The following is a 13,579-nucleotide window of genomic DNA, read 5'->3' on the forward strand; positions in this document are numbered from 1 at the left end:
CCATTAGCTCAGCTAAATGACAAAGCGGATTCGGGCAAGAATGTAGAGTGACACCCTACTCACCCCATCTGTCTTCCAGTGAACACTCTTTTTTTCTGCACTTGAAGGTATTTAAAATGATACTAGTTGTCTTTACAGCTTCTTTCTCCTCTCTGATATCTGACCAGCGTGTTAAACTGTAAAAAGAAGCTCTGTATTGTTTAGACTATGTATTTACTTTGCAGTCTTCATATTCAATACAGGAACAACTATGTAGTAACATGTAAACCCTATTATTTGCAAAGCAACCTCCCCACAATTCAAACTATGACCCAAAATACACTTATGGTGTCACATCATCAGGCCAGACTCAACCTGTGTTACAACATCCCAACCACGAAAGAGCTTTTCAGTGGCCTGGTTACAGGCCCGGCCACTTTCTTTCTTTTATTTTCTCTTTTTTTTTTTTTCTTTCTTTCTTTTATTTTTTCTATTTCCTTTTTGCATTAGGCAAGTTCTCAGTGACCACCTTTTGTAGTAAAAAAAAAAGCAAAAATTTTTTTTTTTTTTAAAACCCCTGTCAACACTTCAGTTTGCCATGGAGAGACCATATCAACACGTGCTAAGATCACCAACAAACCAATTCTGGCATGCAATGAAGGACTCTACAAGAAGGTCTCAAAGACAGAGTTCTTTGCAACTCTCTGTTTATTAAAAATATATGTCTCCTCGGAAGAAACACTGTTAACCAACTACTGTTGTCATGATCGATTCGATACTGTCAGCTATGCCATGGAGTACATCATCTTTTTCTCCACGTGACTCGACAGAGGGAGACAGGCTATTAGGAAAAAAAAAAGAAAAAGGAAAAAAAAATACAGGAATGGTGTGACTAGCACCTTAAGGACTTTTGTTTGACTTACTCCACTTCTCCAGGGACCGACATTTGTAGCAGCCGGAGCAGGAGCAGCGGGGCAGGGGGTGGATGCTGAGCGGGAATCCATTGCCAGAGTTCCATGTGCTCCTTTAGGGTCGGTCCCCCGACAGCAGAATCCTTCCTGCCCTCCACCGCGGCTGCATCTGTGTCCCGCCTCCTGTCCCCAGAAGCTGCTCAGTCCCTGCAGGGCTCCTTGGGATGCAGGAGGGGCAAAGAAGGGCTTCTCCCCAGACAGCACAGGGACAGTCCTACATTTCCTGCTCGCACTGACAACCGCGGCCTGTGTGTGCCAGGCAGACTGACACACCCATTGCCTTTGGGAGAGGGGACCAGCACCCCGTGCCCTCACCCATCCCTGCCAAACAGGAGGAGAACACTTACCTGCTCGTGCTTGTGCAGTGACCTCTGCCCTGGTGCTCGGCCAGCTCTGTGCAAGGTGGGAGTGCTCGTACCTGCACAGGTGCCCAGCAGCACAGCTCCTTCTCAAAGGCCACACGAGTGTCCCCCCGGCTTCACACCAGGGTCTATTCCCACACTGGAGCCCTCACTCAAGTATGGAAATCAAGGTGTCCTCAAGGACAGACATAGCTCAGGGCCGACAGTCTGGGTGCTCACAGTTGTCTCACTTGAAAAATCCCAGTGCCCAGCAGGAGGGGCAGCTCTGCACCCCCTGCCCTCAGCCCTGCCCGCACTCGGCACCACCTCGGCCTTCTGGGGGCACCCCGAGAGGGGGAGCAGAGCCCAGTTTTGGAACAGGATTCGTGCAGAGGTGTCAGAGACAGAACCAGGCAAAGGTGGCCACACAGTCACCCGCCAAGCCCCAGCTCCCAGCAGGCGAGGTCCTGCCGTGCTGGAAGGATGGGCCTCCCACTGGGAAAGCCACCACTGGCACCTGCACGCAGCAGAGCCAGGGATCCGGCATGGAGCAGGGAAGAGAGGAAGTTTTTTCAGTTCTGTTACTGATCTGGAAAATGTGAGTGTCCATCCAAGGCACAGCTGGGGGCTTTTCCTGCCAGTGGCTAATGCAGAAGGGAATGTCAGTGTGCTGCCACGAGCTAGAATGGGTCATTTCACCTGCACCCACAGGTACAGGGCCAGTCCAACATCCCAGGTTTTCCACAGCAACACAGGACAGTGAGTACATTTGTTCCATGTGGCCAGTAGAGTATTTCTTAACTAAACACCACAGATCTAGATTCTATTTACAATAGAGCCAGCTTAAAAAATAAGTTAAAAAACTGGATTTTATACCCATTCAGTTCATTATTAACAAGAGAAAAATGGAATAATAATAATAATAATAAAAAAAAAAGCCAACACAACAACACAATATGGTTTTGGTTTAAAATCAGCTTAAAAAAATAGAACCAAAAGGAAACCTCTCATGCAAACACATAAGGTGGTGTGTAAAACAATGTGCAATTTAATATGTAGTATCATCCATTCTCTTGCTCCGCAGCCTCCTTGCTCAGTCTCTGTCTCCCAGCCTCTCTCAGACCAGCTGCTGCTCCTTGCTCTGGTCCCTCCTGCACAGGCAGTACCAGTCTCTGCTCTGCCTCAGACCCAGGGTGGCTGCAGGGAACTGGCCTGGATGGGAGATGCTTCCAAAGCACCTGGTACCGTTTTGAGCTCTTCCTGCCCAAGTGGACTCCCTACGCCCAGTGGTTGGGACAGAGGAACTGAAAGAACCTTGCAATAACACAATACCTTTCCAGAGAGGTCCCTCAGGTTTCCTAGTCCACATACATATATATATATATAATATATATATAATATCTCTCTATATATTATATATAAATTACATATACAGATAAATAAAATGCTTTCTGCTGCCCGTGTGTCGCACTGTTCAGAGCTGCTAGACAGTCACACTTGGAAAAATGCCCCTGGAGCTCTGATACCAGCTCATGTTCAGAGTCCATTGTTTCACTTGTTTCTTACATTAGTCCTTATCCGCCTCCTCCCATCTTGATTCTTTGTTTAGTTAATAATAATAATAATAATAATATAATAATAATAATAATAATAATAATAAAAAACGACCTTGAATGGGTTCTCATCTGTCTCTAATGGAGCAGTGGGAAGGTCCATGCAGGAATGGTGGGAACAGTCACGTGATGAATGATATGAGTTCATCCCAACAAAAGAAACAGGACTAGAAAACTCAATTTTGCGACGATCTAAAAAAGGGGGCAGGAATAGTTTTCATATCCCTCCCCCTCAGGGCAGAGGGCTTGGATGGGTGGGACTTCAGAGATCTTCTGCTCACAAGGAAGCAGGTGGGGGACATCTTCAGAGCTTCTCTGGGGACGGGACCCAGATGTAGTGCCCGGACTGGTCCTCAATGATCTGTTTGATTTTGCTGTAAATCTCTTCAAGAGAGTCTCCTTGTACGATGGCTGGAAGAGGAGAGAACAAGCAAGACCTTGAGCATCAGGCAGCACTTCCCTTCCCTGCCATGAGCTGCAGGAGGGCCTTCCCTCTGTCCCGAAGGGGCTGGAGGGCACAGCCAGCAGGGACTGAACCGTGTCAGAGGAGCTGCAACAGCCCCACTGTGACACAGAGGGTTAAACCAGCACCTCCCCGGGGATTAGCCAGCACTGATCCCGGCTGGCAGAGCTCCTCGGTGTGTGCAGGGCTGGCTGGGCTCTCCACACCAGGCTGCTAATCAGCTTTGCAAACTGTGTCAGGCACCGAGGCTGTGGGTGGGCCTGGCACTGCCACCGCCACTGCTGTGCCCCGGTGAACCCGAGCGAGGGGAGGCAAGGCTGGGGCACATCAGTCTGCCCTGAGGTGCTGGGTTGGTCTGTACTCTCTGGTTGGCTGCTGAGGGCTCCTTCTGTTTGCTGCTTCCCCTGCTGCAGGCTGAGGATCGTGTGCTGTCAGGCTGGGAAAGGCCACAGCACAGCCGCTGCTCCCAGCAACTCTGGCTCAAAGAGCAGCGACGGCCTCACTGCCCAGCACAGACACAGCACGAAGCACTTCACTGTGCTTCCTGCATCACAGGAACATGCACATGGGGGGCCAAAGCTTCCTGGTAATCCAGCCTGCCTCTGTACTCTCCAGCATCTCTGTCCCCTCATTTTAAGTTGCTGGCACAGAACTTGTGACAGTGACCATCTCTCTGCCCATTACCCAGTTCCTTCAACACGACATTTCAGCCAAGGGTGTTCCTTCCCCAGGTCACCCTCAAACTCACCCTCCAAGGGCACAGTGGTGTGCTGAGGGCCTGCAAAACTGCAGCACAGCCCCCTGGAATAACAGCCAGCAGCTCTGAAGCTGCTGCCCAGGACAGGTCTGGGGAAAGCTCTTACCCTGTTTCTACCCAGACATTTGTTCATACAAGATCAATTTTTGAAAAAGGTTCTGCTTGGGATTTTTCCCAGTAGCTGTTAGGTGGGTTATACAGGGTTTGGCAGGATTATGACTCCTCAGCTTTAGAATAAACAGTTACTGCTCTGAAGAAAAGATGGAAGACCAGTTTCTCTGCGTCTTTGCCTGCCCATGATTTTCCACAATTAATCATGTTACAAACATTAGTTCCTTAATGCACAAGGATGCCTATGTCATGAGCAGCTCATCTCTACAGGCACAAAGTGCCAGCAGCCCCAGCCTCACTCTTCAGCAAAGACTACTTAGGAAGTCAGCCAAACTTCCAGTCTTTTTTGGGAGATGTTTTGTAATAACTCAGGACAGTCTCCACTATTTAGGTCACTAATTTTTTATCTTTCCTCTTTAAAAACGACACTTCCCTCTTTTTGAAAATGCTCCCCTTTTCCCCACGCAGGGAGCTTATTTCCTGGAGACTTGCAGCACCCTGAATCTCTGCTGTGCTTCCCCTTTAGTAGTACTAAAGTTGGCAATAAGTTTTCACAAACTCAGAAAATCCTGCCTGACAACTCATCTCCTTCTCTACAGCTGGTTTACTCTTATCCACTGATCTTGGAGCAGTCCCCTTGCAGAGCCCTCCTGGCAAACTGCCATTTCTTTTTTGCTTTGATGAAGCTGGATGTTTTCCCATGACCCTGCAGTGAGACAGTGCTGGTAGAGAGGTCACAGCTGTCAGATGGAAAAATGAAATAAATCAGATACAAGCCTGCTCAGGACACTCACCTGTAAAATATTCTCCAAACTCTTGCTCAAGTTTCATGGCTTTATCAAAGACCTTGTTGGCCTGTTCATACGTCTGTCTCCGGTTCATCTCCCTGCCATGCACAAAAAAACAGAAACTTGTAGTTCTTTTTCTTCGCAATGAACAGAACCAAAAATAGCCCACAGAGCCAGGGTGCCTGGGAATCCTGTGCTCATAGGAATGGAAGCTGTGCAGGACCCAGCTCTCAAAGGCAGGGCCCTTCCCCACGTGCTCCAGGCTGCCTTGGCACTTCATCTCAACTTCCAACTGTTCTTCCCACTGCCACCACCTCCCCCCTTCACCATAGCACAGGAGTGAACTCAAATCCAGACAATTCCCTGAATTTGCAAGACCTCTGCAGAAGTCTCCCAGCTTTTCCAGAGCCTGTCACCACCCCCCTTGCCTAGGTTTCCTCATCTTCATAAAACACCCAAATAAGCAAATTGACCCCTTCTGGCTTGAGAAGGGGTTATCCCAGCAGTCTCTTCTGATCTCAGAGTCAGCCTCAAGCTGTCGAACCTCCTCAGAGATATTGTTCTCTGCTGCTCAGAAGAGTTGAAACCTCAGCTCTTACATCCTTTCCAGCCTGCACTATCCAGGGCCAGAACAACAGGACAGGCAGAAGGTCCCCTTAGGCACATAGGAAGCATCCCCTCTCTGTTCCCCAGGGCTGTCCAGGCTCAGCCACCACCCAGCTGTGATCCAGCACTACAGGCTCTCAACAGCTCTTCTGGGCCCAGGTGAGCAGTTTACACCAGGCACATTTGGGAGCATTTTTACATTTCCCATGGATGATCCTCTTTGGGATGAATGAAGGGCTTTAAGCCAGAGAAATCCAGAAAGCCTGGATGCACTATGGCATTAGATGTGGAGGGACATCACACAGACAGCAATGGGCCCAGCTCCTACTTAACAAGGGACAAGTTCAGCACCAAAAGCAACCTCTGCTGCTTTCTAAAAAGCAAAGGCAGCAGACACAGCCCCCCAACGTGCCAGAGCTCCTTGCCCTGGAGTGGCACAGAACACGGTGCTGCACTTACATGAGAGCTTCGATGGATTTTGGTTTGATGAAAATGGCAATGGGATACAGTTGTGCTTGTCGCAACCTCTTGATAGCATTGCCAGACACATCCAGGATGCAGTGTTTCCCCTGGAAAGGAGACAGCTGGGATCAGACCTGCCCACACATTCTACTCTGTGCAGAAAACAGCTTGCTCATACAGATGTGCTTACAAAGGAGAGGAGCCACAGAGATGAAACCCCAGTCCTCAGACACAAGCCAGCTCCTACTGGCATCACATTCCTGCCTGCTCAGGGCAGGACAGTACCAATGCAAAGGGACTGAATTTTTGCCTGGACACATGAAACGATTTACAAGCCCTTGGTAACTCCAGCACTCCTGCAGAGGAATGCTGCTGCTTTGAGGGCAGTCAGGTACCTTTGTCCTGTGAACTCCCAAGCACGAGGCTGGTGCCACCAGTGCTGGGCTTTCGGGCGGAGTTTGGATGACAAAGGTATGACAGTGAAGTAGAGTAACATGGCTGAGAAAAGCAGCCACATGGCTTGGCAGGACTCAAGGGAGGAGAGGCTTGTGCCACACTCACTTAATGTGGTTACAGCCCTTCACTAACAACACAGGGAAAGGAGAGGAACTGCTGAATGTGTACGGGTTCAGGCTGGATGTGTCCCAGTCCCAGGAATGCCACCTGACACTCACCCTCTCTGCCACTGCTCGCACTGACTGAATGCTGGTCCCGTAGAGATTGTCATTGAACTGCCCAGCCTCTATGAACTTGTTGTCCTGGATGTCTTTCTCCATCTGTTCCCTGGATACAACGAAGTGGTAGTCCTGTCCGTCCACCTCGTTCTCCCGCCGAGGCCTGGTAGTGTCTGGAGGAGAGTGGGCACCAAGAGTGAACCCGAGTGACACACACCAAACCGGGAGGGGGAAAACCCACCAGTGCTCCCGGCCCCCTCCCCATGCTGTGGGTGAGACCCCACAAGCAGCGGAGCCCCCACCTTCCCCTCCCTCCAGCAAGAGCACTGAATGTCAGCTGGGACTTACGGGGCACGCAGGAACCAAACTTGTGTGGGAATTCCGAGATGAGGTCATCGTTAATTCGGTCCTTTGTTGGCCCCAGGATGATCACCGGCCTCGCATAGTGAACTGTGAACAAGAGCCACAACCTGAGGCCCCACCTGTGCTGCGGGCAGCTGACCCTACTGCCACCTTTGGCATCGACCTGCCCTCTCCCTCCTGGCAGTGGGTGCTCTTGCTCACATGGGCACCCAAAGGTGCCTCCTCCGTGCGAGTTTATCTCCTCCTGGTCACGGTCAACATCTCCTTCCCATCTGACCCAAACCATCTGCGTGGCCCCGGGGAAGGTGCTGCAGGTCTCCAGGGTCGTGGATCAGCAAAGCTGCTCCCTTGCTTGGGGCAGGAGCCAGGCAACCAGGACAGCTGGGTGAGGATGCCACAGAGCTGGGGGAGTGATGGGAGCCTAAAAGTCAGATCCAGCTTCTGGCAAGGAGAGACCACCGAGGCTGGGAATATTCAGCCTGCAAAAGGGTCTGCAGGGATTGAGCATCAAGCAGGGTTACAGGCTGAGGGCCAGGGGAGGAGGGTTGCTCTGCAGCAGGGACCTGGTCTGAGGCAGGAAGGGATAATCCTGTCCTCAACTGGGGACTAAAGCCCAGCTCAGTTTTAGCTCTGGATCTCTCCCTTGGTCTTGCAGACCACGTCACAAGTCTTTTCTGTTGATTGAAAAGGGGCAGTCAAGGCTGGGGAGAGCCCAGCAAGGCAGCTGCACTCCTGGCTCTCCTGCTGCACACAACACACGAGACTCCACTTGTGTTCACCCGGCGTGGTGCTGGGATGGCAGGAGGGGAGGAGGGCACCTCGGCCACCCTGGCTGTGCTGGGGACACAGGTGGCCACGCTGGAGCAGGAGTGGGGCAGCTCAGCACCAGGACTTACTTTCTTGCCGTGTCACGGGCTCGTACGACAGGATGGTGTCCTCTTGTCCTTCTGCAACAGAGCCAGGGAGAGGCAGGTGAGCGCTCACAGCAGCTCTCCAGCCCCTCTGCACCCATGAGAAGCTGACTCCTGCCCCTCCAGACTCCTGCAGCTCTGGGGACACTCCAGGCTGCCCACATCATTCCACCCATGGATGTGGAGCATGACAGGCATGCAGTTACCAGCCCTTGAGCCACTTCAATTATTCATGTCCCAGCTCTGGTTCAAGACTCCTCTTTCCCTCCCCACCGCTGCAGGCTCTAGGCCCATTGGAATGTACCATCCTCCCTGCAGGGTGGATGGCGGGTGTGCTGCAGGTATTTAGAGGACCTGCTGGGGACAAAGGGAGCATCTGCTGCAGCTGGATCCCATGTTCTTGTACAGGTTTGGGCTCCAGGAGTCACCTATGCTACAGACCTGGCCTCTGGCCATCGCTTCCTGCAGCGGGCACCGAGGATGGGTGACCACCATGGACTGGGAACCCACCACCCAAGCTTGGAGCAGAGCCCTGCATCCAGGAGTGAGCAGTGGAGCAGGCAGGTTTGTTCCTGCTCCCCAGCCCCTGCTCTCCCTGGCTCCCAGGAGGGAGCTGGCCGCAGCATCTGTGTCACCAGCAGGAAGGACCAGCCTCCGAACAGAACCACCACTGGGACAAGACAAGATGGAAGTGCCAGAACGTGCACACTCATACAGGGACACACACACACGTACACGGGCTGGGAGAGCAGGTGAGACACACTTACTGGAACTGCTCTCGCTGTCACTGGTGTTTGATGTCACGCCCTCTGCAAAGCAACCAGAGAGATCCCCTTCAGAAGGAGCATGGGTGGGAGGCACAGGGGCACCCAGGCTGTCACCCAGCACTACTGATCCAGGGCAGGACAGCACTGGCCTCCCAAAAAACCTGTGCCCCAGCACCCACTGGGACAAGTCTGTGCCACATGGGCAAGGGCGGCATCTTTTACCCTTTGCTGGGGAATGGGGGACATGCAGGGGGATGCTTGGCTACTCTGGGAGAAGGCAGGAATGCCAGGAGGGCTGCCTGGCAGGTGTGGGCAGACGTGGTAGTGGCACTGGGCTTCCCAGACAGAGGGAAGGTGGAGTGCACAAGGAGGAGGGTGCTGGCAGGGGGAGCAGGTGCAGCATGCACACAGCAGGCAGGGAGGGCACGGCTCCATTCTGGCACAGGGAGAGGGGAGCCTACCTCTGGGATGGGGCTGGAACGCACAGAGACAAGACAGTGACAGGATGGGACAGAGTTTGGGGCTTTGCTTGCACAGGCTGATCCTAGTGCTGCGACCACCCCACAGAGGCTTGCTGGCCACTGCCTGCCCCTGTCAGGCTCTGCACTGGTTGGGGGGTGACGAGCTTGGTGGGGACTCGCTGGGAGGGCCATGGGGCTCTCGCCAGTGTTGATTTGAAGCTCTGGGTAGTGGCAACCCAGAGGAAGGTGGGAACACCTCAAAATGCTGTCACCAACCCCACTCAGAGCAGGCCTGTCATGGTCATGGACTCCTTCCACCCACACTGGTAGTGGCTCTGAGTGCTAAAGCAACAACCAGCCCAGCCAGGAGCAGGATGAAGAAGAGGATGAGGAGGTACAGCTCACCCTGGGTGCAGCAGGCAGCCCTCAGCTGAGCGCACTTAGGGCATGGCCAACACCCCCAAACAAGCTCCCCCATCCTGTCCCACGTGCAGCACTGGCACCTTAAGCCTTGCAGCCTCTGCCACCAGACGTGGGGTCCCCATCAGTGGAGCAGCACTCGGGGGGCTCCTCCTGCCCCACACCCAGAGAAGCACAGCTGCCCCAGCCACAGCCAGGCCATTCCCCAGGCACCGCCAGCAACGGAAAGGGAACAATGTGCATTGGAGTTCAACTTACTCAGGTTCTTTGCTCCATAATAATCGTCACTTAACCCAGGGAAGTCCTGATTTCACAGACAGCAAGAAGGGAGACAGGGGGAGAGAAGAGAGCGCAGGAAAGGGGAGTCAGAGGGATGGGGGAGACAGAGCCAGACCAGCATTAGTGACAGGAGTGCAGAATGGCCCAGAGCTGCAACTGCAAGTGAGGTTAAGTGTTTTCAGAGCTGACACTATCAGCCCACTGCCAACGTCTTGCCTTGTGCAGCTGGACCCCCCACCGAGCTCACCCTCTGCCACAGAGCCCCCAAGGGTCACTCTGGATCTGGGAAGGGCAGGACAGCCCTGGCAGCATCTGCTGGCACTGAGCAGTTGCAGCCCTGATCTGCTGGCACAGGACACGGGGGGCCAAAGTGTTTCTCCTTGAGGAGCACAGTGGCAGGGCACAGTGGCTCTGTGCTCCCCTGGCTCAGCCTGGCCACTCTGGGGCCAGGCACAGCAAGCCAGTCCTAGAACATGTGCAAGGGGACATGCTTTTCCCCACCTGCATGTGTCAGCTGCCCCCACACCCCAAGCTTGCACGGGCTTGCAGGGGGCCCCCCTGCAAGTTGGGATGGACAGTGGCAGAGCACAAGGAGGGAGCTGGCTGTGGGTCTGTGACACAAGCTGAAAGATTGTGGCCTGCCTCATCCCTGTGCTGTATGTCACCTCACTGCAGGGCTGGCCAAAAGCAGGGCCCCAGCGAGCCCCCAGCTTCGGCATGGAGCTGACTGGAGCCCAGCCACGTGGAGGCACTACTAGAGATACCCAGACACACAGACATAACCTTCAGTGCAGGCTAGAGGCTTGTGCTGGCTGCTAAGATCACTGGAAGCTGGCACTAGCCTGGCATGGACACCATGCCAGAGGGATGCAGGCAGCACCCAGAGCAGCCCAGCAACAACTCCTGGCTCTGTATGACACCCAAGGCAGCCCCAGAGGGGAGAGGATGTGCTTGCTGTGCTGGTACTGGGGCAGAGACACTGCTCTGCCTTCTCCAGAGGTGTGACGGTTTGCTGAAGGACTGGATGCAGTTTACCATCTAGGAGGAGGGGCTGGGTTTGGTGAGCAGCTCCAGTGCTGCCCACATCAGGGCTTGGGGCAACAAGCTGAATGACCTGCCTTTGCTAAGAGTCCCAGGGTGCTGCCAGACAAGAGCTGGGGACCCCCCAACATCTGCAACCAGCTACCAAAGGTGTGCCTCAGTCACAGGTGGCAGTTCCTCCACCAGCGGGGTCACGGCTCCCCCGTGCACACAGGGAAGGGCTCTCCAGTGGGAATACAGAGCTGCAAGTCACTTCTAGGGGAGATGGAGCTGGAACCTTCCTAGGCCCTCAGCCCTGACAGGAACAGGAGAAGCTCTGCAGGAGGTAGCCAGCCCCTCACTCGGAGGGAAGCAGCCCTTGGCAGGCGGAGGGAGGGAGCAGAGCCCGCAGCAAAGGGTGGAGAGCAGGGGGAGGCAGAGCAGGGAGTCAGGTGAGTGTAAAGTCGGATGAAAAGATGAAGACATTGAACATGAGAGAAAGGAAAGGAGTGCCAGCCTGCAGCTGTTGCTGTTGTTTCAAGCTCCGGTCTCTCTCTAGCTGCTGGCACAACTGTGGAGCACAGTCCTGAAATCCAGGCAGATGCCAGGACCTCTGGCTGTGGAAATGTGCTGAATCTCTCCCCTCAGGGCAGGGCACCTGAGGGTTGCAGGCTTGCCCTCTCTGGCCAGCGGCTACTTACGTTCCTGTCCGCTGCTCTCCTGGGCCAGGTTCTCTTTGCTCTTGTAAAATGGAAACTTTCGAGAGAGGCGAAAACTCTTTTTACGTTTCGTTTTGATCGACTGAAGAACATGGAGATGGAAGGGAGGACAGAAAAAACAATGGTGTTTAACGCATGTGGGGAAAATTAAAATGAAGAGACAATGAGGAGCTGTGTCAGGGCAGTTACCCTCAAATGAAATCATGGAGATTACATGAGAACTGTAATGCAGGAAAAAAATTAAGCATGGAGAAAAACATGTGGAAGGGATGCTGGGAAGCTGATGGGGCGATCAGCAGCTCTGCAGGGGTAGCCAGGCCGTTCTCCCTTCCTTGTTGGCATATTAAGCACTGCTCATGAGGCATGAGGGCAGCTACCTTCATGAGCTGTTTGCAGGCAGCTCCTGGACACAGGCTCTGCTACCCCACCACTCCAACCAGGACTCCTTCCCCAATACTTCTGCACCATCCTGGACTCTTCTGCTCAATTCCTACACAGTCATTGGGGGTTTGTGCCAAGCAGATGTGGGCCTGGGGCAGGTCCAGTGACATTGCTCTTTGCTTTGGGATTGTTCCAGCTGCCCCACTGGGAGCTCTGGCTGCTGGGACTCATCCTGCCCTCACTAGTTACCAGCTCCAGGTGCCCCGCTGAGCCCCAGATCAGCACTTACCCTGTTGGACTCAATCATGCCAGTCCTGGCGTGGAACTTCACTGTTTTCAATCGTGCTCTCTCCTTCTTTTCCACCCTGATCAGAAGTTAAAGGGGAGAAAGAGCTGCTAGTCCCATGCATGTGCCCTCCATGCTGCCCATATGGCTCCTCAAGCAGCTCCAGGCACCCTCAGGTGGTGGCCCCCTTGGCAAAGGGCAGCACCTTCTCAGGGAAGGACAGATGTGGAACTGCCTGCCCAGGGTCTGGCCCAGGCCAGTGGCTGCAGGAGCAGGACAGGGGACAAGCAACCAGCCTTCCCAGAGGGATGGAGGACAGACACGAGGCTGGCTGTGCAGACCTGAAGGCAAGGGCAGCCAGCTCCTCTGCTCTCTGTGACTTCCCACCTGATGGGACCTGGCTGGCAGAGCTGGGCAGATTGACTGAGGACACAGGGAGCAGCCCACAGTCACTGCTCTGACTCTGCTCTCACTTGGAACCCCAGGCTGGCTAACATCAACTCTCCATCCCCACAGGGACCACAGAGGGGGCTGAACACTCCCCTCCTCACCTGGAATCTCACCCAGCTTTGGAAAACACCTCCCTAGGGAGACCCGCACAAAGCCCCAGCTTGCAATCGAGGTGCCCTGCACGCTGCACAGCCACGGAGGGCAGTGCACTGCAGACCCCAGCCTGAGCAGAGCCCTCAGGGCTGCAGGGCTCACAGAGGTTGGGGGGCTCCAGGAGGCACCATGTGTGACAGCTCCTGCTGACAGACACTCACCTCTTCTTGCTGGGGATGACCCCGATCTGCTCGCTCTCGCCGTGGGGTGTGACGAGCCTGGCTTGCCACCACTCGTCATCGGAGGCGTTGATGACGTGCAGGATGTCCCCGTAGGAGAAGCTGAGCCCCTGGCTGGGCAGGCAACTGTCCCGGGTCCGGTCATAGTCAAACAGGGCTCTGTGGGGGAGCAGAGAGGAGCGATGACTTCTCTGAGCACAGCGAGGCAGCAGCACTGCCAACCTCCTGGGGCACTGCCACCTTCACACCTCAGAGGATTTAAGCCAAAACTCCATCCACCAAGGTGAGCAGCGCTGCCAGCCACCAGCACACCTCCCTGAAGTGTGCAGTGCAAGAACAACAGTGCTGGGCCAAAACAGCTCGCTCCTGACCTCAGCTGCAGGAGGCACACGAACCACAGATGCGCTGCAGGCGCCTGTGGTTAG

At 54.2% G+C, this 13,579-nt stretch overlaps 1 protein-coding gene across 13 annotated transcripts in view; it reads right to left on the bottom strand.

Annotated features, from left to right (window-relative positions):
* Positions 1 to 655: 655 nt before the first annotated feature.
* Positions 656 to 13,579, bottom strand: part of DLG3 (discs large MAGUK scaffold protein 3) — a 76,048-nt gene continuing 63,124 nt past the window's right edge. For 10 of the 13 annotated variants that reach the window (XM_051792151.1, XM_051792140.1, XM_051792179.1 and 7 more), the window contains 10 exons: positions 13,137 to 13,313; positions 12,376 to 12,451; positions 11,688 to 11,787; positions 8,807 to 8,848; positions 8,025 to 8,075; positions 7,114 to 7,215; positions 6,766 to 6,938; positions 6,089 to 6,198; positions 5,030 to 5,121; positions 656 to 3,315 (listed from right to left, as the gene is read on the bottom strand). In XM_051792151.1, coding sequence (XP_051648111.1) covers positions 3,209 to 3,315; positions 5,030 to 5,121; positions 6,089 to 6,198; positions 6,766 to 6,938; positions 7,114 to 7,215; positions 8,025 to 8,075; positions 8,807 to 8,848; positions 11,688 to 11,787; positions 12,376 to 12,451; positions 13,137 to 13,313 — 1,030 coding nt within the window. In that variant the 3' untranslated portion in view covers positions 656 to 3,208. Of the gene's footprint in view, positions 3,316 to 5,029; positions 5,122 to 6,088; positions 6,199 to 6,765; positions 6,939 to 7,113; positions 7,216 to 8,024; positions 8,076 to 8,806; positions 8,849 to 9,945; positions 9,992 to 11,687; positions 11,788 to 12,375; positions 12,452 to 13,136; positions 13,314 to 13,579 lie in introns of all 13 variants that reach the window. The other 3 variants (XM_051792187.1, XM_051792197.1, XM_051792169.1) reach the window with 2 other exon arrangements.

Source organism: Manacus candei, unplaced genomic scaffold (genome assembly GCF_025592945.1).
Source record: "Manacus candei isolate 608988 ecotype Guabito, Panama unplaced genomic scaffold, ASM2559294v1 h1tg000003l, whole genome shotgun sequence".
In the NCBI taxonomy this organism is placed as follows: Eukaryota; Metazoa; Chordata; class Aves; order Passeriformes; family Pipridae; genus Manacus; species Manacus candei.